At 43.8% G+C, this 26,812-nt stretch overlaps 1 protein-coding gene across 2 annotated transcripts; it reads right to left on the bottom strand.

The window, feature by feature from the left end:
* Window positions 1–1,638: 1,638 nt before the first annotated feature.
* Window positions 1,639–18,774, bottom strand: RIC3 (RIC3 acetylcholine receptor chaperone). 2 transcript variants are annotated; one of them, XM_066551540.1, is made up of 6 exons: window positions 18,627–18,774; window positions 12,679–12,902; window positions 12,032–12,110; window positions 10,447–10,540; window positions 5,774–5,922; window positions 1,639–4,666 (listed from the first exon to the last, which is right to left on the bottom strand). In XM_066551540.1, the coding sequence occupies exons 1-6, from the start codon at window positions 18,754–18,756 to the stop codon at window positions 4,179–4,181; spliced, it is 1,164 nt and encodes a 387-aa protein (XP_066407637.1). In that variant the 5' UTR covers window positions 18,757–18,774; the 3' UTR covers window positions 1,639–4,178. The 2 variants fall into 2 exon arrangements, with proteins under 2 accessions (XP_066407637.1, XP_066407638.1); XM_066551541.1 differs by having other exon boundaries at window positions 5,774–5,919.
* Between the last annotated feature and the right edge of the window lie 8,038 nt (window positions 18,775–26,812).

Here is a 26,812-nt window from a genome sequence, read left to right as displayed (position 1 = left end):
ACTTCATCAAAGTTCTGAGAATCCTGATTTTGTTCAGCTAAGCTCTCCTGCAAATTATGAGCGTTCCCTAGTGAGCAGTTAATAGTTGAGAAGATCACAGACACATTTGATGGTCCTTTTCTAAAATGCTCCTCTAAATAGACATTTCTGTTTCAGAGGGGGGAAAGCTGAGGCAAAGGGTGAAAATGAAATATTATTCAAACAGGAGGAATCCCAGTTTGAAGGCTGCTGGTGAGCTGCTACAGGGGGCAAGGCTGGCTATGTTCAGAGAGCACTCACTGGTCCCTGGGGAGGGGCTGCCAAGGCCACTGACACCTCAGGGATGAGCTCTTGAGGCTCTCTGCCACCTTGCTGCAAAGAAACAGGAAGCCTTTAGCTCTGTCACAGGTGTTAGAAGCAGCCCTAACAGCTCCTAATGTGTAAGGGATTAGAGCCCTTGCAAGGTACATGTGAAAGGGGAGTTCAGCTCCTTTTTTTTTTCCATGTAAAAGGAGGGTTCACATCCTTTTTAGTGCTTGAAATGATGGGGAATTAGACCTGGCATTGTAAAGGGGACCCCCTTCACTGAGGTTTTGCATACCTGGGAGAAAATGTCTGGTACAGCACAATTATTCTAGGAGCACACAATAACACTGTGCCAGGGAGTGGGCAACTCCCCTCTGGAGAATGATGGCCATCATGAGGAGCTCCTGATCAACACAAATCCACTTTCCTGTGGTGATGTGTACCTGGTGCATTCCCAGCTGATGTGGATTACAGGTACGTTTGGAACAATTGCACCTGGCAGCTGTGGTGGTGAGGGCAGCTGGTGGGCCAGACCCATAATTCAGGGGTACAGGCACTCTAGGGGCTGGGCTGGCAGGGGTGGCATGAAACAGGGCTGGGTGGTGACTCTGTGGGGCACAGGCCCTTCCCATGGGTTGCCCCAGCTGTGGTGGGTGGCGTGGCATGGGCACTCTCCCCACACCCCATCCCAGCACTGATGTGAGCAGTTCTGTGGGAGCAGCCCCAGGCTGGCACCCCACCTTGATGGGCACCCAGCATCTGGCTTGGAGCTGGTGCAGAGCAGGGGAATCCAATTTAGTTTATTAAGCAGAGTGTCCCAGAGGCCCATGGTGGGTGTGTAGATGCAGTGGGATGCCTGCCCTGTGCTTCTGTCTGCCTCAGAATGTCACAGTTCTGGGGACACCCAGGGAGCACTTGCCAGCCTGTGACAATCCAGGGAAAGGGTGTCAGCCTCACACTGGGCTGTGCCTTTATCCACAGCAGAGCTCCAGCACATCTCCTACTGTTTCCTTGGAAGTACTGGGGAATGATGTAAGGGCTTGGCTGAACACTGGGGTGAGGCTGACACTAGACCAGATGGGTGAAAGCCCCAGCCAACCCGACCTAGAATGTTGACAAGGATGGGGCATCCACACTTTCACTGGGCACCTGCTCCTCCACCACTCCACCCTCGTGACTAGAGGCAGCTCCCTCAGCCTGCCCTTGTGTGCTGTGGGACTCCTCACCATCTCCATGGCCTGGGCTGGGCCTATACCCCACACATCAGTACCTTTCCAGGGCTGTGGAGACCAAGAGGCGACAGAGGAATCCATAGGCACTCACCAAATCCCAAAAAAGAGAGGAAGAAAGAAATTTTGCTGTTATTTTTTTGGTTTATTGGTTTGGTTTTTAAATTTTTTTTATTTCCCAACATTGAAAAGAACTTCCCATGAAGCAGCTAGAAGGGACCTCCATGTGAAGGCCAGTACTTCTTCCTGCCATCTGTTGCTTCTCCAAAGAAACAGCTGTCTACGTTCTTGGCTTGGTCTGCTCATATTCTTCATGCAAGGCTGACTTCACTCATCCATCAGGGATTGTTGTTGACCTCAGACTGAAGCAACCCCACCTCCAGACCCCAGGAACCTCAGTGGCCCTCTTGGGGACAACTCCTGTCACCTCAGCACAGTAGCCTGGTGAAAGCCAAGTCAATTCATATCTTTCCCTGAGGAGCTCCAGGAAGGGTTGGGTAGGGGGTGAGAAAGAAGGGGGTGAGAAGGAAGGGCTCATATAATGCATGGCAATCCACAAATGATTGTTGATGCCAGGACATGGAATAGGTGAGTTAGTAGGACAGGCCCTATGTGGAGGCTGGGACTCTGTAATATTCCCTAGCATGTTTGCAAAGAAGAAATTCCTGGGGCTCCATGCTTTCATTATGATAACTTCACTCTGTTTAAAAAAATTGTCTCAAACTGTTGATGTCACAGGCTAAAAAACCCCAGGATTTAAGGTGGCACCAGCAAAGCAGGACGTGGGCATGGAACTGGAAAGTTTCTAAAAAACACCTCCTACGTAAGGAGTCGTGGGAGCACAGGTGCTGTCACCAAAGTACCAAACAAGGAGGAAGGACAGGATTTTCATCCTTGTCTTGTTGCTTATTTTTCAGTCAGACAGGTGCGGATTTTGAGCCGCCAGAATTCCCGGAGGCAGGCGCTGCGTGTCGTTCTTCGCACATTGGCAATGGCTCTCATGGTGCAAGGGCTGATGCTCCTCCTTCTCCTCCTTCCCCTCCTCCTCCTGCACCGTCGATTGTTGCCACTTTTCAGGCCCAGGGAAAGTGAGTCCCCCTTTGGGTGCTGCCAGGCGTGTCTCTGTGCTGTCCCTCGCGGAGGTGCGCGGCCGCCCGGCTCACTGCTCCGGCGGTTCCCCGGCAGGCCTGTGTCCCTGGGCTGCACCCCGTCCCCTCCTGGGCACAGAGCCAAGCTCTGCATGGCCATCACCAGGGAACTGAGGGCACTGGCACTCATGGCAGAGGGGGGATTTTGTTCCTCCTCTTCCTCCTCTTCTACAGCCTCCTCCTGGCACATGTCTTCCTCTTCAGTCATCATTGGAAGGGGCCCTGGTGCCGTCCCTTACAAAGCTGGTCTGCCACCCACCTCGCTGCTCTGGCTTTTCATTCTTCCATTCATTCATCGAGGGCCACTCAGAGCTGGGTGGATGGAGGGCAGCTGCAGAGGGCCCTGCTTCTGTAGTGCCAGAGCACTCGGGGGACTGGTGACATCACAAACAGCCACTGTGACTGGGCCATGAGTGTGGTGTGGCTTGGGTTATGGTGGGCCTGAAAAGTGCCCAGGTATGGGAGAAGCAGGAGGGTCATGAGAGCTGAGGGAACCTTTCCTGGAGCCCATCCCACCTGCCAGGCTACTTGTACAAGAAAGGCTGTCCCTTGGGCACAGGGACTGCCTGCCACCTCTCCTCAGGAGCCCTTGGCTCCAGCACCCTCCTCACCCCATACTTGGAGCAGCCTCAACATGACCCTGGCAACAGCATTTCAAGAGCATAAAAAACCCACAGATTTCTAGGAAGAAGGAAAAGCCTACCTGCTACCTTCAGTCTGAGGGTCCCCCTCATGCTGTTCTCTCCTTTACAGACAAACCTTAACACTGCTTTTTTGGTTTTAATCCCTAGGGATGTTTTTAGTGCTCTCACACATTTTGGTCCACTTCCTGCAATCATCTGGGAATTTCATCAGGGCTAAGGCAAAGTTAAAGCACAACTCACAGAGCTTCAGTCTTGCTCACACAAGTAACACAACATGGATTAGGCTACTGTTCCAAAAACATGGAATAAATGGGAAAGGTGCTGTGGAGTAGCCGAGGAGCTTGGTGGACAGCAGCTTCTCAAGAGTAGAGAGCAATGACAGAGTTGAGAGAGTCATGTGTGCGACTATGATCTGCTCTGCTGACCAGTTAACACTGAGCTAAGAGAAAGAAGGCATGTTTTGTCCTTCAGCATCCCAGTAAACTCATGTATACATAAGGATTTGATTAACTCTCCTAACTGGTAGCACACAGATGGTTTTGAAAAAGTCAGAAGAGACATTTGGTTAACTCTGGGATGACAAAGGGCAAAACCAAGGACAACTCCTTCAGAATTGAAAAGGAACGAGTCACAAATATCTACTTCAAAATACAAGGCTTCAAAATTCAAGGGCAAAGCACTGTTGGCAGCATCATGGTAACCCATGATGAGTGCATGAAAGAGGGCATTGGCTTCAGGCAGGTGATGTGACTGGTACCATGAGAATGCAATAGGTACAAGGAGATGAGCACAGAGAAGTCCTCAGTGGGAACAAAACCCACGTGGATGACGGTTCATGACCTCTTCCTTTACCATCCAGATGGTTGTCCCTGTCAATTAAGTACTTTGGTGTAGCGCTTTCTCAGTGTGCCTGTCTGCTCTGAATCACTGATCTTTTGCTTTTCCAGTACAGCATTATCATTTTCCGACTCCACAGACAGGTCCTCTTGGCTTGTCTCTTCTACTTCACTGCAGCTCTCAGAGTGGAATCCAGCATTCTCTGCTATGACAGCAGGATCATCATCACAGCAGCAGCAGCACTCCCTAGTGCTCTGGCTGGGAGGAAGGTCACTCTTCTCCTCCTCAATGAGAGTTACATCATCCTTTTTCTGCATTAAATCCTGACCACCCATTCCTGTGGTGAGATCACTTAGCAGGGTTTCATCATAAGGATACTCCTCATCTTCCATGCCCTCCATTCTTTCTGCCAGCTCTTCTGGAGAGGGCTGGCTCAGGTCAGGGTAATCTACAAGGATTGTGTCCTGCTTGCGCTTGAAGCAATCGGAATTATCGTAGACGGGATAGGTCTCTTCTGGATAACCTTAGGAATAAAGTGATATGCAGCTTGGAGTATTGCAGCATTTAAAAGGAGTCCTGACCTCAGTGGTGGATGCAAAGTTGGCCAGGACAGTTGTTTTTCCTACTGCCAGTGCAATTGTCAGCTCTTTAATGCCATGTACACGTCACAGTATGAAATCCATGGCAAGAGTGTGCAAAGCGTGTCTTCTTGGGAGACAATGAAAAATAATTCACTTAATTTTAGGGAGCCAGGATATCAGCCCTGACTTTCAGGAGTGAAACCTGAGCTTTGCTGGAAGCTGTGGGGGCTAGTAGGTAAAAATGGTGTGTCTTAGATCTTTGAATGGATCCTTCTTTTTTTTTTTTCTGCCTACAGATTGACTGATGCCTGGTTTGAACACTTGCTATAAACAGCATTAATGAGAAAGTTGAAAAAACAGATATATCAATGACTTTGTACATTTCATTTTAGAAATAACATTGTAAACTTGACTTTATGAGCAGAGCTCAAGGTCACTGTTTATGCTTTATGTTTTGGATCATTTTTGAAAAGCAAGAAATTAGGTCTGCATTTAAAATTATGATACAGAGCAGCTCAACTAAGATTTCTTGAAAACACATTTATGTAGCAGGTAAACACCAAGGAATAGAAAGGACATTAAAATAAATAGTTTTTAAAAGACTTCCTGGAGTTGACTTATACAACATTGGAGCTAACAAAGAGCAACTAATCAAAAGTAAAAACTGTAAGTTATCTAAAACATACAGATCTGATTTCCAAGGGCTTTATGATTGTCCTGAAATCCAGCTCAGCACAGAAAAGGAAAGATATAAACCTAGAGCAGTCAAGCCCCAGCAGCAGATGGAACATATGTGAATATTCATATGCCACTTTGGGCAGCAGATAGTGCAATGTTTACACTAAAAGAAATGTTGGATACCTCAAAATCTATTTTTTTCTGTTATGGTTGGGGACAAAAAAGCCAAGCAACCTCTTGCAAAGCTTTAAATACTGGCTTCTGGAAAAGGAAGGATAAAGTTAACCAAAACTTTGAAAGGACCTGGAATTGTGAGTAATCTTTATCCAACTTTTTTTTTAAAGGTAATGGTAAGAAAGTCTCTCGCTTACCTTCCCAATCCGCCATGTAAGGAGCTTCCTCAGCTTCCTTCTCAGGAGAGATGTCATCTATGAATTTTCCTTCTTTCATAACTCTAGTAATTTCTCTAAGTTGTTGAAGTAACATTTTTTCCTGGTCTGTTGTTACATTTTGAGTCCTGCTAGAAAATATTAGACACCAGAATTTAGTCCACTGTTATTGCAAGCTATGAGAAGAGGTTGAACCCAGCTCTTTGGTCCATGCCAGCAGCACAGTCTGGAGAAACCTATTGAGGAGTGTGATCCTTCCTCAACATCTGCATGTGCTCTGCACTTCAGCTGGGTATAGTTTATCCCTTTATCCAAAAAGACTGCAATTTAAACAGGTAAAGGAAGGCAGGTAAAGCCAATGTGAGAGCAAGATGAAAGTGACACACAAAAAAGAGTTATGGTTTTTATAAAAAAAAGTTATGGTTTTTTAAGAGTTATACAAAAGACATTACAGAAATTTCTTGCCTTTAAAAGTGTGTTAGGTAAGAATTAGGGTGCAGTGCCTCGTATGAAGTATTATAAGGAAACAAAATTCTGAATCTGTGCTACATGTGTAGTTGGTGAGGCTGATCAAAATTCCTCACAGTCGTTAAGTGTCAAGACTCTAAAATCTCTCATTATGACCATTAAATGTGCAAGTTGGACAGATCACCATGTCATTATAGATAGTCAACAGTGCAGCCTGGTGGGGAGGTGGGGGGCAGAAACAGGAAGGAAGATTTAAGAATGGAAGAAGGTGTTACATTTAACTGTCCCTTGCCCTTTAGAATTACAGGGACTGAGATTTGTATCAGATGGAAAGCAAACTTTTGACTGGTTCTACACTGTTGGATTTAGTAATTATTACTGCTTAGGTAATACAACTACTATAACAAAAATGCTTCCAACAGATAAGATCATGTAGTCATTACATGTTATTTTCTCTGCAAAGAAACAAGGCTTCTAAAAATCTTATGGACAAAAGGGTAGTGTTTGGAAGGGGTGTGCTCTGCAGTCTGCTAACTCAGTAGGCCAGAATGAGAAAGGCACTGACTGCCACCAGGGGTGAAAATGGTTCTGACCATTGGTGCTTGTTTCATCTTGAGTTTAAAATTATGATATCTTGAGGTTTAAGTTGTTCTTGAGCAGTAATGCCAGTTCAAGCCACTCCTCTGGAGCTCTTTTGGATCTGTACATGAGTCAGAAGCTGCTGCCCCCAGTTACTTGAAAGGGTGGCCCTTGGCATGCACAGAATGCTGAACTGTAGGTGGGATGTGAGGTCAGACAGATGATCTCTGGTGATCTCTGGTCTGGAGAGCAGACAGACAGACAGATAATCTCCAAGAGCATATTCACTGAGTAGGCTGCTCAGTGAAGCATAGGGAAGAGATGGGAAGAGAGGAGCTGGAGGCAGATTTTGGCTTTAGGTCATGTAAGCCCTCATTTTAGTTATCAAAATTCTAATAAACTTGCAATGTCCTTCTTCAGGTTTTCCTCTTACCAGCTGCTGGGAGTGGAGCAGCACTCCAAGAGGTACTTTGTGGCACTCTGCCTAAATGGGAATGATGGTGACACTAAGGGCAGCAAAGTCACACTGGTTTAAAGTAAGATTGGTTGGTGTGATGGTGGTGGAAGTGCTGATCCGGGCTGGATTTTGTGCACACCTGCAGGCACAGGTGTGTGTAACTGAACTTAGCTCAGGAGCTGGTTTGATTAGCACCACCTAGATTAAACTGCTTCCCTGAGATCATTTTTCTGCATTTCCACCAAGGAGCATTTTGCCCCACAGTTTGAAAAGCTGATATCCCAACACTACATGTAGGTTACACTGATTTCCCCCAGGCTGTGGTGGCAATCTGTTCCACAAACAACTGAATGTGTGAGACAGCACCTTCCCAAAAGCCTGGCTTATGCAGATGTAGAATCTGAGATGTGAATTAAGAGGCCCTCAAAAAGAAATGGTTTCACCAGCCTTTGACCAAAGCTGTGACAGAATTGCTGAACTAATCCTCCTTTAACAGACAAAACTGCACTCAATTTGAATATATATCACTTGGCTGAAGACAGAGAGGCCTATCTCTTTAGCACATTGGGCAGATAAGCTGGCTCAGATAACAGGATCAGTCAATGCAGCTGCATCACTGTGGCATTTCATACAGGAAAATTCCTAATATGTGGGATACCCTCATTATAAAACACTCCTGTCTTATTGCAACACAAGGGCTCTGTATTTCAGAGTATTCCTCCTCCAAATACCTTGCTTAAAAGGCAGATTTCCCTGCAGAGAGGGAGAAACTAAAGCCCATGTGTTATTTTGACTTCATTTAAGGCCTCTGGGAAGACTTACTGTAGGTTGCTGGCAGTGTGTAAGACATCTGGCTGCCTGCACGTGGGAGATTTACCAGGCTATAATGCACTTAGGAATACTCAGAGGATAACAGATGCAGAAGGTTTACACTGCAAGAAAAGGTCATTATTTTTGCTGTCTGTATTTGTAGCTCCAACACAAGTATTATTTTTCACAATGGCAATACTTACACTTTGTAGAGTCCCAAAGAGCTCACTAACAGCTATCACTCAATTTATCATAACAAAGGAAGTTTTTCCAGTAGACAATCTGGTAAACAAGACTTTAAAAACAGGTAGGTTATCTGCATTATTTCTCTTACCTAACTATCAGAAATGGAAATTTTTGGTTACATTGTTGAGGACCTGGACAGGCAGTTCTTTCCTCTTGCTTTCTTTACCTTGCTCCTCATTTTTCTTGCAACATGCTAGGCCTCATTAAAAGTACCTGTACTTGTACTTTTTGATAGTTTTGCATTTCTGGAAGGTTGTTTCTCTACTTAACAGTGTAGTAATTACAACTGGAATGCTGGTTTGGAAGAAAGTTCCCTCAGCTCGTTTGGAGGTTGGCCTTCAACTCATTAAAAAAAAAAAAAAAGGCAAATCCAAGTTTCTAGTTGCTTCTTTCTACAACACAGGCTGGCTGTTGCTTTGCCATACCTGGTGAAAAGGGCCATGGTCCCACCTGGGGTCTTCTTTAATGTCTTTCAGCATTAGTTGAAACTTGATACCAGTTTATTTCTATCTCTGACTTTTCTGTGTAAGGGTTTCTGTTTAACTGCAGATCAATAGATAAAGCTCAAGCCATTTTTACTCTCTTATTCTTTCCTTTTTATTTAAATCCATCAATATCCAGATTGAAAAGCCTAGCTCAGTACTCTAACTACACTTTCTAACCATAGTTTTTTTTTTTTAATAGATTTATCCAGTATTAGTGAAATTAATGAGTAGATTAAGAGAGCTTCAAAGTGTTTGAAAACAGCTATTTGCTCCATCAAGAGGTGCCTTTCCCCTTCTCTTCAAAGAGGCAACATACAAAATTCTTCATTAGATTCAGATTCTCATTTCCCCTGAGACCTTTAGACCCATCTATATAAATAGTCTGGTTGAACAAAGAAGGGAAGTTCTGCTAAATAGAGGCTTTGGGCCAATAACACAGAGTAGAACAAATACTGGATCAGACCCTAAACCGATTTTCTCACTAAAAAAAATACTCCATCCTGAGAATCAGCACAATATCTGGGCAGTTCCTAAGCCTATTTCTGTCAGCTTAGAGGAATGTGTAGAGCATTGTGTCAGCCCTCCAGCACAGGCATGAGTGGCAGTCAAAGCAGGATCCTTCTGTTCCACTGACAAAAGCAGGGCAGTTTAGGGGCTCTCCCACTGGGACCTGGCTGAACATGGGCAGGTTGGGCACCTTGTCTGCCCGAGACTGTACAGGGCACAGCCCAAAGTGGGCAAAACTGCACTCAAAGAGAAGTGGTTTGAGCCACAAAGGAACAAAATGTGCATGTTCAGCACAGAATTCCTACAGGATGGGTTAAAACAGGCCTTGGCTGATCCAGACAAGTTAACATGATTAACAACCAGAACAGCTTTCATTTTTTGAAACCTCACCTTCATAGTTATGATATTTCAGTTTTCACACTGCAGTTATGCAGTGTCCTATTGATCTGTTCTTTTTACTCATTATGAAAAATATAGACTTGTTTCCAGTGTTTCTTTGTAACATAGACTGGTGATATCAGATTTGTAGGAAACGTTAATAAACATAATAAAATTTTGAATGCTGATTTTACAACCCTTTGTCTTTTATATTTAGAAGCAAATGCATGCATTTAGAGTGGAACTAAGTTATGTAATCAGATTATTATACAATTCTGCCTGAAAGAAAAATGTTATGGTTATTCTAACAGGAATTTACATAGATTATAACAGCATTTCAATTTAGGAAAATAATCCATAGAACTGGAAAAGAATAATTCAGGATATTATTTTGGTCACATAAAACAGGCTGTTTTATGTACTTTAAATGTAGATGGTTTATCTTCCTTTTACGTATACCTGTAATTTTCTCCCAAATAACACATTGTACAAAGGGGGGAGATAGGGATAATTGCTTTTCTAGTTAAGGAAATGAAAAAATTATTTATTTTATATATAGATACTGAAAAGAGAAAAACTGCAGAACAAGAATTGGGATTTGTCAAATCAAACTTCTATAACTTGAAGTAGCAATAAAAATGCTATTTTAATATAGATAATGAAAGAAAGTTGAATTTCCAATCAGAGTGGAACCTCTCCTTAAAATACTCTAATTTGAAACACACCTGTCATACGTAGGTCCTACTCTGTTGATTAATTTTTCCATTGCTTCTTCTGTCTCTCTCAGTCTTTCCTGAAGTTGAGTGAGCTCATAGTCAGCTGTAAAACAAAACAAAAAAAATCCCAAGATCTGTCAGTAGGAGCCTTGAAAATGTATCCCTGTCCCCTTATCACAGGTAGTAAATGCTGTACCAAACCAAACTGCCTTTTAGGAAACTAAAACAGCTTGGAGAGTTGTACCTACTCTTCCTGGCCTAAGAAGGTGAAGAATATTACCAGTATTACACCCATTTAAGCAGCACAAAGGCACAATGGAACTTCAACAGAGTAGGAATGGAGAAATACATCAACAAACATCCTGCTTTACAAAGACCTCTATCCTGCACAGACTGCCATGATTTAATGCAACACTGATGTAATTATTTTGCATGTCTGAGACTTTAAAAGAAGAGGAAGGGGAATTGGCAAAGAGCAAGGAAGTTACTTCTTCCAAGTCACTATGTAAGTGGTGACTCAGTCTTCAGGTTCCTAATCCAGTGACCTGTCCCCTGCTCTGCTACAGCTTGCCATGAATGTTTTAGGAATATAAATGAAGAGCTCTAGAAAAAAGGCAGAATAATTTTCACCGTTAGTTCTTTGGATATAATGATATATATATATATAATGATATAATATGGGATATAATGATGGCAAAGTTAACTTACTGCAAAGTTACTTTCTCTCACCAAGCAGCAGAGAAAAAAATATAATTACCACCGCTAATATATTGCCCAAAATTGCCAGGCACAATCTACAGCACTGAGCACATTGGTATTCCTAATATGTGCATTAATGTCAAGAAAATTACAGCTATGTTAAGAGAATTACCTTCCTGCTACCACTTTCTATAAAGCCCTAAGTACTTTCCTTTCCTATTACAGTTTAGCCAGCTAAACACAACACATTTAAATGCTGCAATGATAACTACTCTTCCAATCCTCAGTAGTAAACTTATTAATTTATCTAATAAGTGCCTACAAATACTTGAATCTATCTCACCAATGTTTAGGAAAAATCAAATTAACATTTCAGAATACTATTTTCTCTCTTTATTGCATGCATGAAAACTCTGCATTGCAAAAAAGGGACAAATTAGGGAAGTGCCTGATGATGGCTAAGAATTCACCAATTCAAAAAAAATTAAACTAGCTTTCATGGTATCTTTCTGTGCTCTTACTAGACTGTTAGGGATTATACAATAATTATAGCTGGACATCCTATTATCCATTTTTAATCATTAGTGACACAGCTTTTCAGCAAATCTGTGCAGTTAATTCAGCAAACCTCATGAAAAGCCATTTCTTCCAGAGGGGCTTGGGATCAGGCTGCTATCACAGCCTCATGGGCTGAATGGGATTAGAAAGTGACAGTGCAGTAATTCTTTTGAACTCTTGCTCATTCCAACACAGAAGATTCTGGCTTGGTTTTTGTTTTGGTTTTTTTTTGGGTGGGAGGGAACATCAGCTTTACAGTGCACCCAGAACTCGAAGAAACCTGCTGGACCATTACAGAGTCAACAGCTACACAGCTCTAACTCAGAGCCATACTCACTGATTTTCCTCTTCATGTTCCCAGGTGTAGCAGCGGGGCATTTCCGCTCTGCAGGAGTAGTTCTTCCCTTGGAAGCCAGCTGATGAGGACAAGAACATGGCCCTTCTATGAGTCACAACAGTAACAGATAAGCCCCAGAGGCAATGGGAAAAAAAATGCAGAAAACTGAAATAGGCCAGAAGGCAGCCACAGAAAAGCACACCCACCAGCAAAACCATGAAATATGCCTGGAAGATTTTGCCAGCTGAAAATTCCTATCAGACTCTTGGAACAAATAACAACATGTGACATATAAAGTACATATAACATGTAGCCACATATAACAGGGAAAATAATACTACATGTATATTCAAAATTTATCTAACATTACTCTAGACCTGCACATTATCCAGGAAAAAAAACCAAACCCTTAAAAAAACTTAAGAGGCCAGAAGCCAATGAAGAATCAGAGAAATCCTTCCCTGCATTCTTAGCTAGTCTTTGCAATAGCAAAACCCACAGGATACTCCAATCATTTGACCACCAGGCAAATGTCCAGCATAAGCTTTTTTTTTGAGCACAGCTGAAATGGAACAAAGCACTGAAATGAGAGTATAATTTTTTTTTCCCAAGTTTTTTTTTTTTTCCTGACTTTTTTCAATAATTACCTTAAATAAAATGTACAGAATATATAAGAAGATGCCAAATCCATATATAGGGATAATCTGTCCCACAAGACCTCTTCCACTTCCTCCAGTGCTTCCGCCGCCACCTCCACCTGCCTTGGCTTTGGCAACGGCTTCAGTAAGGTGAGACCTTGGAAAATGAGGGACAGCTCGGCCGTCGGGAGCGGCGTGGGAATGCATCCTCGGTGGAAAGCGACTGAGCTTCCCTGCAAAAAAACCACACAATGATCATTTCCCTCCTCTTGCTTTCCACCCTTTTACACGTAGCCTAAACCTGCAGCAGGTGCAAGCGACCTATTTTCTCTGCTTGTTAATTCACCAGCACAGAAGAATAAGGAACTTGTTGGACTGGGTCTGTAAACTCAGCCCTCAGTCTCTTGTGATGTGCAGTGCTGGGAGTTAGGTCTTACTTAAAGCCATTTACTCCTAGCAATTTTTCATCAACACAATTAGGAGTAGAATCACACAATTAAAATCTCCTGATTTTAAGCAGAGAAAGAGCTGGCAGGGCAATTAACAAAGCAGGAATTTTAATAGGTATATTCTTGTCCGAATACCCAACAGATCAGCATCTCCAGCAGGATAAAATGACAGATTCCTACTTCTTTCTCTCCTCAAGATCCCCCAACGACATATCAGTTTTCCACTGTGAGCCTGATCTTTCACTACTGCCTAAAGGCATTTAATGTATAAATGTATTAATGTCCAAACCATTTCCACCTAACACCCTGACACACAACTGCAGTGTTTGCCCAGCATAGACTTTTGCTTATTGCCATAAGAAATAGTATTTTACCTGATTTTACCAAGCGAGTAATGAAAGATTAAGAAAAGTGTTTTTACCTCAAGCTGTTCTCCTTAAAAAGGTCTAAGGTAAAACAGTGTGAGACAGGAGATTGAATATAGCCTGGGACATATTATCTTTGGCATTTGAGAGGGAAAAGAATTTAGAGGTTTCTAACCTTTCTAGGCAGAGCTAATTTAACACAAGACAGGAGAGCAAGCATAAATGGATGTACAGATGCCAGAGTAAGACTGCAGAGAGCCTGAAATGGTGCTGCAAATGATTTCACACAATTGAAGGGCACAAGAACCTCGATAAATTTTAGCTCATGCATTATTCTATTTTCTTGCTGCCATCAATTCAACAGTTTTGCTGTGAAATTCACTATTTTACTCCTCTGTGTAGTTGATATCCTGCTTTCCATCTCCATACCCAGCTTGGATGTGCACCTGCACTTCCTTCCACCGACTGGTGTTGAGCTGAGTTAGTCAGCTCCTCTGCCGTGGAATTTGGTGGTGGGAGGGGCTGGATGGAAGCATGGATGGGGATTGCCAGGCCGGGCTGAGCTCGCTCCCTGATCCCAGCTGGAAAACTCCCCCTCCCTGGCACATATGGCCTGGACATTGCTGCCTGGTGCTGGGACAGGCTGCCTGTGCTTGCAGAAAGAAAATGAAAAGCAGGTTTGAAGTGGTGCTGCTAATAACTGACTTTACTTCTGCGAGTATGCAGCTGCAAGTGCTTTTATGAGACACAAGAGGAAAATTTAATTAACATTTGGTCTTGCTAGGAAACACCATCACAGGCAGCTAAATTCCTGAGCAGAGAAAATTGCAATAAACACTTACTAGGAAGTGATATCAATAATTCATGAAGTTCCACTATTAAAAACACATTTTTCTTGTAGATGATAGCACACATTCCATGAGTTCTTTAGTGTAACTGCCAGGGTACACTACCACTGACCAAAGCCACCCTCAGATTAGCTTAATTTCGAGGAAGCTGTTATCAGGCACTTAAATTTTAGTGAATTATTCAAAGTCTGTGATGGAAAGCATAGCATCTTATTTACAAGAAAGTCCCCCTGCTCCAGCAACAATGCCCTGCAGCAGTAGGTCACTGTGGAAATGAGTGTGATGTCCTGCAGAGAGCTGCTTCACTAAGGTGGGGATGAAGCAGCAGGATAGGTAAACACTTATAAAACATCTTACACTTATGCAAATATTATTTATTTTTTAAAAAGAGAGATATTAATATAGCAGAAAATAACTGACAAAGGTGGAACTGTATTTAAAGTGAGTAAGTTTTCTAAATTATCCACAAGGCCTCATCTGTACTTTAAAAGATTCAACTAAATTAAATATAATCAGGCCAAGAGGACAGACACATCTTGACATTTCATTATCAAGATAATTTTAAAAGGGAATTTCATGACTCATGTTTCTAAACCTACCCTATTGACTTCTATAATTATTTCCTTAATAAACAAATACTATCTTCCATAGTTTTTTACTGAAGAACCCATGAAAATTACACAGGAAATTGGGGGCACAAGCAACGTGAAAGCAGCATATGCACAAGGCTCTTGAATGCACAGTATATAAATGGAAAATGTATCAATTTGGGTGCCACTGTGACCTGAACAAGATTCCACACTTTCAGGGATGAAACAAACCACTTTCAAACGGAGACAACAGCATACAGGAACAATAACATAACATCAAGAAAACCAAGTGACACCTGATGAGCACAGAAGGGCATGTCTTGGGTCCTTGTTTGCTGCCCTACACAGCTGCCAGTGGGGATGGTGTGTAGTTCAACAGGACATTTTCCTGTTCTGGGAGTGCTGAGGGAAGAGCACTAACCCTGGTTAGCTTTGAAGGGTGCCAAAGTGCTGCTCTGCTTTTGAAATATTTCCCAACTGCCCTGTGACAGCCCGAGCAGACTGATTGCTGTGTATGGTAACTCCCATCAAGCACACCCCCCCTGGCTTTGCAATCTTTTAACCTAGGATTTACCCTACACATTTAATAATGTTGTCAGCTTTAATGCTTCAAACCAACTTTGCAAACCAGCTACAGGGCAAGCAGAGCATGTTTTGTTTTGTTTAACTCAGTCCCTTCAGGAGCTTGAAGTCCAAAAATGAAATTATAGCCCAGAAACATTTGTGGTGTTTAAAAGGCTGTCGTTTCTGAATGTAGATGAAGTTCTTAATGGCATTTTCACATGAGAATGACTGTGGGGTTTTTAATCTTAACAACATTAACACTCAAATGCAAACAAGCAAATCTTGAAATCTGTATTTACAACACAATGAATACAGCAACCAACCAGATGATGATACTCAGATCATTCAAGCATCTTTTTTCCACGAAAGCTATTATGTGTTCTACTTAATGGGTTTTAGGAATTGCTACAGGGCCCAACTCAACTATTTATAAAGTTATTTAGACTTATGTTACTGTACTATTCAGCAACTCTTAGTCTAGGTAATATTTCTCTCTGCCACATCATTTTCTTCAGGCAGGCAACTGATGTGTGCATTGCACAAATGCAATTTGAGCAGGGGGGTTACCTGAACTGTCCTATGTTGTTTTTGTAAAGCTGACGCCACTTGATTGTTTGTAGGAAAGCAGAGTCTGCTGCTGTCAGGGAGTTGTAAGGTTTATCTGAAACTACCAGCTTAGAGAGTGGCTTTACAAAATGTGTGGCATTTATTTATGAACACTAGACTTAAAATGTGCTTTTAAAACTGCTAGTAGGTCTCCCTTTTGCTCCTCTTTAACAAAAGGTAAACATTCTAATGCCTGCCTATGAAGTCAACTAGGAAGGTAATACAAACACAGTACGTTGTTTAAGTGAGCTTTGTCATATATGTGAAATTATTATTGTGAAAAAGAACATCCATCAAGATAATATTAACTTCTATAGTTCAATGCTTACCATTTTCATAAAAGAGACCTCTGAAAATGACTTTATTAGAGAAAGTTCCATTCCCATGCCTAAAGTCTGTTTTGATAAAAAGCCTTCTGGTAACATTGAGTTCTAACAAACGATACTAAATTTTAAGCATGTTTTATTCAGAGACATTTTGCCCCCAAGACTACCATAAGCACTTTATTAACTTCAAGAATGACATGATTACCTCAAGCCCCTGAAACTCCTGCCAGGTAACTGCAGTTATCAGTGCACTGAGGAGGACAACTAATGACAGAGATATGAATTAAGTGGTTCAATCAAGATTTATTCTTCCAATAAAAAAATAACTTCAGGTGAAATACAATTTGGTCTACAGAGCAGGTGTAATGAAATCCTTGCCATCAAGTTGAAAACACAGGCTATGAACTCTCATCTGAAACCGACCAGCTGAGGTGAGTTATTACACCCTCAGCCAAAGGCAGGTGCTGGGCTGCAACGGGGGAGCAAGGCTGGGTGCCTGTGCTGCATCAGGCACACACAAACCTGTGCTGTCCTGTGATCTCTGCAGCAGTGATGGGGAGTATTTACAATACTGAGGATGCAGAGAGTATTCATGTTACCTAATTTAAGCATTTAACTGCAGCTGCAGGTGATTAAGCCACCCCAGCACAGCACTGCTCAGAAACAGCTGTGCTAGACTGGGTACAAACATCATTCATTCAGCAGATGGCACTGAAAATAATGGGGTGCACTGAAAATCAGTGGGGGGCACTGAAAATCATTGAGGGCAAGTTTGTTGTTGGGATTTTTAAAGCTATTTTCTGTCAGATCAACCTGCAGCCAAAGGAAGGAGCACCACAGCATTAACTGATAACTAACTGCTTGACTGCATTGCTGTGGGAAAATGGAGTGTCAAATTCCATCATCTGGTACCACTGTGGGATCAGTGGGGAGCTGTGCAGGGGAAGAAGTCAATGGGGACCCAGGTACCACCTCCCAGAGCATCTGCTCCCACCCTGCTTCAGGCAGGTGGCTGCACAATCCTCACCTGGGCTGGCTGCTGGCCTCTATGGGTTTTTCCATCCTGCAATGGAACTACGCACCTGCAGATCTACAGTGCTGACCAACCTACTTTCAAGTTCTCAAAAATAAAAAATACACGTGGTAACCACGTGGTAACCATGAAAGGGCTGTTGTGGCATGGAAATCCTGTATTTGGCTTCAAGGTAACACTGTTTTAGGGGTAACTTCAGCCTGAAGGTCCTCAGAAAACCCTGAAATGTAATACTAAATGAAATCCATGTCACTGAAGAGTGCAGACATGGAAGAACCAGGCTGTTGGAAGGATGCAGAAGACAGTGAGTGAGCATGAGTCCCTGTGGGACAGCACCCTGAAGAACTGTAAGTTCTCTGTGCTCCTACCAGCCTCACCTCTGGCTCGTGGGCAGCCCTGGGCAAAACTCCTTCTCTGCCAAGACCAGGGGTTATGGTACCAGCTTCTCTTGTATAGTGCCTGGGGCAAAAATAACCTCTACAGTACAAGGCAATGGGCATGAAAAGGATGGGAGATGCTTGTATGAACCCATTCCTTGAGAACTTAAAAGGGAGGACATGCAGAGTGGGAGGGCAGGCACGGAGGACACAGCTTGGGGGGCCACATGGACAGGACATGAGCCTAAAATAATGCATCACATGGCCACAGCAATATGAGGAGCTGGTGCATGAAAACAAAAGTTTAAAATGCTGGCGTAGGAAACTGAACAATGAAGACGATTCAAATGAATTTTTATTTCATGTGCAACAACAAAAGCATTCCATAAACAAAATAACAAAATAAAGAAGGGATGTATTGCAATGAAAAAAACCAAACAAACGAAAAAAGTGGAATGAATATGTCACTTTTCGGGAAGCTTTAATACCCAGCACATAAATAAAACGGTATTTTGAAATTTCTAAGCTACTTAAAAAAAGAAGAAAGTGGATCACAGCGGTAAGCACGAATGAATCCTCCGGCACTCCACACGTCTCTAAGGGATGAGCAGGGGGAAGAGACGCGCCACGAGGGAACCCCGCTATGTTTCCACATCGGGCGGCGGAGCTCCCTGCGAGCTGCCCCGGCCCCTCACGGAGCCCCCCCAGCCCGCCCGCCCCGGGCTCACCCCGAGCGGGACCGCGGCGTCCCGGCCGGGGGGGGGACAAGGAGGGGCGGCGGCGAGGAGCGGCCTCTTACCCTCGGGCGGCGCGGCGCCGGGCTCCTGCCTGCCGCCGGCCCGGGGCAGGAAGGTGCGCGGCAGGAGCAGGGAGACGCAGAGCACCAGGCAGGACACGGCGGCCACCCGGCAGCACGTCCAGGCCGCCATGGCGGAGCGCGGCGCAGGCGCGCGCAGGCGCCGCGCGGGAGCGTGAGGGGAGCGCGAGGGGAGCGCGGGAGAAGGCGCTGGAAACGTGTGGGGAATGGGCAGGGAATGGGCTGGGCTGCTGCCTGGAAACTGCAGGGAATGGGCTGGGCTGCGGCCCTGGAAACGTGTGGGGGTGGCAGGGAAATGGGCTGGGGCTGGGCTGCGGCCCTGGAAACGTGTGGGGGTGGCAGGGAAATGGGCTGGGGCTGGGCTGCGGCCCTGCGAACGTGTGGGGATGGCAGAGAATGGGCTGGGCTGGGCTGCGGCCCTGGGAACGTGTTGGATGGGATGGGCTGCGGCCTCGAGGGACAGCCCTGGAGCCAGGGCTCCCTTCTTCCAGTGCTTGAAGGGAGCCTGCAGGAAGGATGGAGAGGGGTCTCTTCTACTTGTAGTGACAGGACCCAGGGGGTCTTCAAATTGAAAGAGAGTAGGCTTAGATTAGATATGAAAGATGTGTGCTGATGTCTTTAAAAACAATTTGATGGGTGTTAATGTCTTTAAGACTCGTTTCAATGTCTCTCCTGACTTTGGGCAGTGGTTTGTTGCAGAGTGCAGACCCGACATACGCAAGGGAAGGCACAAGCCTCAACTTCAAAACTTTGGGGTAAAACAGTACTGCCAAGGTGGGATATGTGGTAGGCAGTTCGGGAAGGCTGTGCCTTCCTAGTAGCTCAGCCAGTGGGAAAAGGAAGAGGGGAACATGCAGTCAGGAATTAGGATAAAAGGAGGCTGACCCTTCCAAAATGGTGAGGAAGAAAACCCTGCCGGTGTGCACCAGTGGATTGTCTCCTTTTATTCGAATAAAGCTGAAGGACTCCTCAGTCTCCTATTTGAGGACAAAAACCTCTGGTGTTTGTGCGTTTTTCTCGAAACAAATGCTCTCCAGTAACCCCAGCAGGGACCCAAATGCCCTCAAGAAACCCCAACTGACCTCAAGAAACCCCGGATTCCGGCTAGGGTCTGGACTGGAGTTGGCAAAAAGGAAAACTGACTCTGGATTCTGGATGGAGTCCGGAATGGAGTCGGCAAAGTGGAAAACCCGGCCCGGAGTACAGCCGGAGTCCAGAATCAGGCCAGAATCCGGAATGGAGTCAGCAAAATGGAAAACCCAGGCCGGAGTCTGACCGGATTCCAGAATGGAGGTGGCAAATTGAAAAACGTGGACTGGATTATGGCTGCAGGTCCAGAACGTAGTATACAAAAGGGAAAACCAGGACCAGGTTCCAGCCAGAGTCTGGAATGGAGTCGGCAAAAGGGAAAACCTGGACCAGATTTTTGCCAGGATCCAGAATGAAGTGGGCAAAAAGGAAAACCCGGACCAGATTATGGCCAGAGTCTGGGATGGAGTCGGCAAATTGGAAAATCTGGACCAGATTTCAGCCAGGGTCTGGAATGGAGTCAGCCAAAAGGAAAACCCATTCCGGACTCTGGCCAGGATCTGGAGTCAGCAACAGTTTTGTTGTGTTGGTTTTTTTTCCCTAGGGTGTTTATAGCATCATGGTCTTCAAGATCTCTTCCAACCGAGACCACTCTGGGATTGTTCCTTACCCCCCATCACTGTTTCCCAGGCTCTGGTCCTTGCTTGCTTGTAGCACTTGGAACTTTCTGGGGGGAAAACAAAGATCTCCCCTGTGCCCAGTTTTTCCCTGGTCTGCAGTGTCTCAGCTGGAGGCAGTGATGGCACTGATGGGGTAGGTGGGCACAGGACGCGCAAGGCTTGGAGCATCCATGGGAGCCTTGTTCCCATTCTCCCTGGTCTGAGAAGGGGCCAGGACCTTTCCTGTGGCAGGACCGCTGGAATTAGGGCAGCCAGGCTGCAAGGGCAAGAAGGCAGTTTGGGTAAAACCACTGCTTGAGGCCATGGCTAACCTGGATTCTCCTTGTGCATTTGTTTCCTTCCTTTGTGCATATTGGACAAATGTAGAAAAGTTCAGACCATATTTAAGCTTAAATCAATTTACTTCAACTATCTTAAACAACAAAAGTTAGAAATGTGCATATATGTTCAAAAGAGGGTGTGAAATATACCTCTTGTCAGTGCATTTGTTTAGGGTGCTGCCGTGCAAAGTCATCCTGAAACCAGCTCCCTATTGCACTAAAATAAAAAGATCAAAGAGGGAAGTTCAGTGTTTGTACTTGTTCATTTTCACCGACTTAAGCAAAAAACTGTCAGTCATGTCAAATTAAATTATATGGTTTTGTATTTCCATTATATTTATATTACACTGTATTACTGCAGTTGAATTAGACTATTTTCCATGGGGTCTGGGCTGTGACTACTGAATTTAACTCACTTTACGCAAGAGCTACCCTTAATTAGACTTGAGCTGAGAGCAGAATTGCTTTGACTAACGCTGCAGACCACTATGGCAGCAGAATACCACAGGCTCTTAAATTACTTCAAAAGAGATATGAACAGCTGGAACTGGATGGACAATTCCAGAAATCCTTCTTAGTGAGCATCTTCACCCTGGGAAGACAGCAGTCCTTGGTCAGACTCTGCCAGCCATTACAAACCAGCCTGGCTGGACTGTGTCCTCCCACAGCTCCTTCACCCATCCCTCATTCACCAGGTTTCAGGCTTCCCACAGTAGGATTGCTGGGAGTCCCTGTTCCTGGAAATGGGAATTGTGGGAGCCGTTGTTTTGGTGTCTCTGCCTCTTTCCTAAACTTGTCAGCAATTCTTGATGCCTCCAGAGGCCAAGTTAACAAGCAAGGGCATCAAAAGGAGCATTGCCTTGATCAGAAACGTGTCATCAGTTCACTAACAACAATCAATTCCCTCATTCCATCATGAAAAATGCATTGTTGTTCTCTAGCAGTTTATAATATTCAGAAACAACACTTATGTAGCAAAATACCTTTCAGCCAGTAAAATGGATATTCAGCAGGTACCAACAGAAATTTAAAAAAATATTTTGAACTTATGGACAGGAATGTTAGAAAGTAATTAATTTTTATTCCTATTTATTTGACCCTCCTGTTTTCCCACCTACCTGTCTCTCTGCTATGACATGCTTACTGCCTTTTCCAGTTTCTCCTTATTACGGGACAAAGCTTGAGAGGCAATTTAGCCAATATGAATCAGAGGTGGGGTTTTTTTCCTTGTTTTTATGCTTTTTCCTTAAGGATCCTTAAAACATCCTTAAGGATGTTCTTGGGCTATTTTATTTTGCAAGACAGCTGAAAACCCAGCAAATGAGAGTGGGAGTTGTGGAAATGGTAAACGTTCGTGCTGCTATCCGTGCTGGCAATATCAGCGATAAAGACACCATCCCTTTGCACAAGTATTTGTAACTTATTTTAAGTTTTACCTTTTGTGTAGGAAGGGTCATCTTCAGAAGGCAGAACATTTTCCACATATGTAGGTAAGGATCTACATGAGCCACAGGAATACCAAACTTCAGATTATGTAAAGCAATATTCAACTGTTCTGAAAAACAGAAAAGGCATGAATGGTTGAGAATGATGGCTGATAATTCAATGAAGAGAAAATTAATGTGAAAGAACTTGAATGAATCATTTAAAACCTGTCTTTTTATCTTTTTTTTTTTTGGTCTGCTCATTCTTGACTGGCCACGTATAAATTGCTATAAAAATGAACGATCTCTGATATAAATGTAAATCAGGAAGAAATTTCTTAACTTAATCAAACTAAAAAGTGACACAAAGAGCTTCCTCATTTGTCTAGGTTTTGTCAAAAGCTGTGCTACCACAGCTCCTCACCTAAATTAGGGAGGTGCCCATGTGCATGCTGCAAGCATTCTCACTGCAGAGTATCTTAGTAGTCGAGAGCCAAACGCTGCAGTAGTAGGCAAATGCTAACACCAGCCAGAAGCTCGAGAGCTTGTTTTGTGAGGAAGAATGTAATTCCTCGGCAATTCCCAAAGCTGTTGATTAGCTGCAGAGCAGGCAGAAATCGCTGGCTGGGCTGTGGAGGCAGAGCTCTCTGGGAAGGTCTCAGTGGTCTGCAGCAGGAAGTTTGTGCACAGCACAGGAGCTGGCACAGCAGCAAAAATGGGTCACATCCTCCGTGCCTTCTGGGGCCAGCCTGCAACAAGGAGGTGGTTTCTTGTCTTCTGTGCGCGAGCAAACCTATCTGGCATCTCTTCAGGTCTTCCTCTTGCTGAGGGCTGGAGGATTTGCCCCTAAATGAGCAGTGTTCACTGGCAGCTCTGTGGTGAGTTGTTCAGGTAGTATCGGCAGCAGATGGGATTGCTTGCACAGCGTGGTCAGGAACACATCCTGGCACCTTTCTTGGTGTTATTGATCAGCAGAAAGAAAGCTCTGATGAATTCTGTGGCCGTTCTGTCACCAAAAACATTAAAAAAAAAAAAGGGGGAGTAGTATTCTGCTCCAATTAATTAAACAAACTGATATGAATTCCGTGTTTAAATCGCACTTTGCATATCCATAATCTCTGCACTACATTTTATGTATACTTTACCCTTGGGTAAAAATTTGTGAGCATATAAATGCTTTCTCATATAATCTTGCTAAAGCACGCTCTTCCCTATAAATATTCATACCACTGCCAAAACATTTGCAAGCTTTCCCCAAAGGTGAAATATGTGTAATGTACTTTGCCTTCTGGGTATAAATATTATCCAATACATTTTGGTTAATATGAATACACTAATTATTCTTGTAACCCTTTTTAAAAGGGTCATCCTCATGATGTGAATTTTTTAAAAATGTAATTACAGTAATTGGATACTTAATCTAATTAAAATTGGCTTTATCTTTAATGGGAATTTTTCTAAAGAGGCAGAATGACAATTGACTTTCTGATAATCACTGTTTTCTTTCAGCTAGAGGATGCATTTAGTACAGTAGGAACCAGAGAACATGGCCTTTTTACCACATGCCCGCCACCTTTAGGGCCAGTTAAACTACAATTTTATCCATTACCAGGCAAAACTTCCACTTTACTTAGAAATAAAAGTTCTCCATGCTGAATTGATTTCATTGTGGCTCAGGTAGAGATAATTTAGGGAGTGTTTAGGGTGCTGATTATGATGCAAGGCGTGCCTTAGAGAAGATGCTGCACAGGGGAAGGTGCCAGCTTCCCAAAGCCTGGCTCTGTTCAAGTATGTAGGCACAGTCATGTACAGTGAGCTCCTCTGTCTTTGGGAGGTGCACCTGGATGGACCCCAGCACGCTTGGGGTGCATGTAAATTCTCACTGACATCAGCAGAACTCCAGACAATTTGGATTATCTCCTGGGTTTATAACTCAGATCAACATTTCTAATGTGCTCTCTCTTACAGGCACTTTCCATGCAGAGTGACAGGCAGGACTGCCACTGTTCAAAGGGGGAAAATTATTTTGAGTCCACACTGCATCTTTTACTGTGGGAAGCCAAGGAGAACAAGTTAGGAGTTGTATAGGAAAGAGTGGAGAAGTGGGTTCATGTCACTGCCTTCAGATACCTGTGACATAAACATTTATGTCTGCTATAAAGCTGCTGCACCTTTTGGGGCCTTTGCTTTACTGGAAGCCAGGCAAGAGAAAATGGCCTTCAAGGAAAATCAATCAACTGTTTTGTAGGCTCAGCTTGCCAGTGGTGTGTTCATATAACTAAAGACAGACATACATTTCATAGAGGAATAAATGATTGTTTTCTAAGAAGGATAATCATCTACATGTACAAAGTATTTTCTAAAGAAAGATTAGGAAAAGAAAAGATAGATTACATAGAATGGGCCAAATAATGACCTAGTGCAAGGAGACACTGGTGATTCTGATATACCTGTATTTGACTGTCCTTAGTGTCAGCTGGGGGATGCTGATTGCCAGAAGAGCCTTTTGGGTTTTGTCCCTGCAGCCTGGTCTGTACCAAAGTGAGACCAGACCCCCTGCAGGATGGCTGTGGCAGTTCTGATGGGAAATCTGTGCCTGTGTCTGTAAATGCTCTCTGTGCCTCTGCCATGGGCCCGGCTGCTGGGCATGGGGAGTCACCTGGAGCTGACAGACCAGAAGCACCAGCACCACATTTCCTTAGGGAGCTGTTCTGTGTGCCCAGACATTTTCCTTAGGAAGCTGTTCTGTGTGCCCAGACATTTTCCTTAGGAAGCTGTTCTGTGTGCCCAGAGAGCTCCTGCTGAGCTCAGCCCTCTTGCAGCCCCCTCAGGCAGGCAATCAGCTAATGAGCAAAGAGAGCAGGTTGTAATACTGTGCTACTTTTTGGGTCAGGGGGAATAAATATGTGTCTACTTCTGCTGAGCATGTGAGGTAGCAGTGACTGCAGAGCTGCTGAAGGAAAAGAGTGTGCAGGTGATGCTGTGATTGAAACACTGTGTTTCAGCAACAACCTGTACATGAAACACATGATAGCAAGGAGGCTTCTAAGAGAACCACTTATGTACTGTGAAAGAATCATAAATTTTTGAGTGAAATTAGTGCTGATTAAAAGAAGCATTTTAAAACAGGTACCAGGAAAAGTTAAAACAGGTAAAAAAACAAGTACCAGGAAAAGTTGTTCATCAAATGAGTGCATAAGTTCAAAGCAGCATCAGAAGTACCAAGAAGCCTCAAGTTTTATCTAAGAACTGCAAGTGGGCTCAAACTTTAGCTTTCAGCTTATGAAAAACATTTGCCATATGAAAAAATGTTGATGCTGAAAATACTGAAAAGCGTGTCATTTCCCATCAGTTTGTTTTATCAGTGATTGTGCAAGCTGGACATTGGGTAAAGAAATAAGGATATTATCTGCTAGCCTTCACTAAGCTTGACGATTCTAGGTTGAAATTGAACATGGAGGCAATATTGAACTTTCCAGTGCACCTTTAGTGGCAAAATCCCAGTGCCCTGGCAGGTATGTGGTCCTGTACCTGAGACACAGACATGGCAGTGTGGGGAGGTTCTGCTGCTGTTACAGAAAGTGCATTTTTAGGCCTGGCAGTACTGCAGAAATGCTGTGGGAGGGGAGGAAAGGGAGCACTGTGGTGGCCAGCAGTGTGAACTGCCACTTTTCCAGATTTGAAGAACCTTCTGGTTAGTGTTTTTGTTTTAAGACCACTATTAGCTACTCAGTACAAAAGAGCTGAAAGCACAACAACTCACTAGAAAAAATTGAGTTCTTCAGAAACAATTTTTTGGAGTGCCATAGGAATTCCTGTCCCTACTTACAAGGCCAGTTCAAGCTACACTTGCAGTGGCTTGTGGCTGAGGAATCTTGACAGATGCCCATCTGAATACTTAGAAAAACAGAAGCAGTGTAGATTCACAATCTGTCTTGGGTAAAATCTCTGCACTGCTGATGTGGTCTCCAGATAGGCTTATTGTGAAACTAATATCAAACACTGCTCTAAGCATGAGAGAAAATTATTGCTGGCTGAAGGGAATAGATGTGTCCAGGGAGGGAAAAGAGTCTGTTGTCTCTCTTCTCTTTGCAGACATGCCAATGTTCCTCATCTATCAGTGGTGCAGTTGCAGGAAGAGACTGCCAAGTAACCAGCTTGACATCCATTTATCCTACAAAACCACAGGAAAAGTTTTCTTGCCTAAAAGAAAACTGCTCTTGTCTAAGCGAAAGGTCTATGACAAAGTGTGATGTAAAAATCTTACGGAGGAGATCAGGTGTTTCTAATAAAAGGAAGGCCAGACATGACTTTTGCTTTGACCATAGTCAAAAAGTGGTTGCCACTTTCCAAAATCCTGCTATCCACAGGATTATTTCAGAGAGCAATTCAACACTATGCACAGTGAGAAATGAGCAGGCTGGGCAATTGAGTGCTGGGAACTTCCTTTGCAGCAGCTTTGATATCCTACATGCATCACAGGCAGAAAAAACCATATCAGAACCCACAGGATTAGTGAAAGGCTGTGCAATTTTTGGATGTCTCTGAGGTCAGCATCCCTGTAGCACACAGAGTGTGGTGGGAGCAGGAGTTGTGCAGCTGGAGCTGTGTGTGGCTGGCTGACAGAGCAGCCTATGTACCTATGTTCCAGCACTGTGGAGATGGGAATGGGCCCAGCTGGATATGGGTAATAAAACATGAATAGTTCACACATA

This window comes from Molothrus aeneus, chromosome 6 (assembly GCF_037042795.1).
Source record: "Molothrus aeneus isolate 106 chromosome 6, BPBGC_Maene_1.0, whole genome shotgun sequence".
Lineage (NCBI taxonomy): Eukaryota > Metazoa > Chordata > Aves > Passeriformes > Icteridae > Molothrus > Molothrus aeneus.
Note: the sequence above shows the minus strand (reverse complement) of the source record. Positions and strands in the feature narration are given on the sequence as shown.

What these genes read in the sequence shown, in the direction of transcription:
- RIC3 (XM_066551540.1), bottom strand. Translation starts at nt 18,756, where the DNA reads ATGGCGGCCTGGACGTGCTGCCGGGTGGCCGCCGTGTCCTGCCTGGTG. An exon ending in TTCTGTACATTTTATTTAAG is followed by an intron (nt 12,111 to 12,678) that starts GTAATTATTGAA and finishes TGTCCTCATCAG; the next exon opens with CTGGCTTCCAAGGGAAGAAC. An exon ending in GAACATGAAGAGGAAAATCA is followed by an intron (nt 10,541 to 12,031) that starts GTGAGTATGGCT and finishes TTTGTTTTACAG; the next exon opens with CTGACTATGAGCTCACTCAA.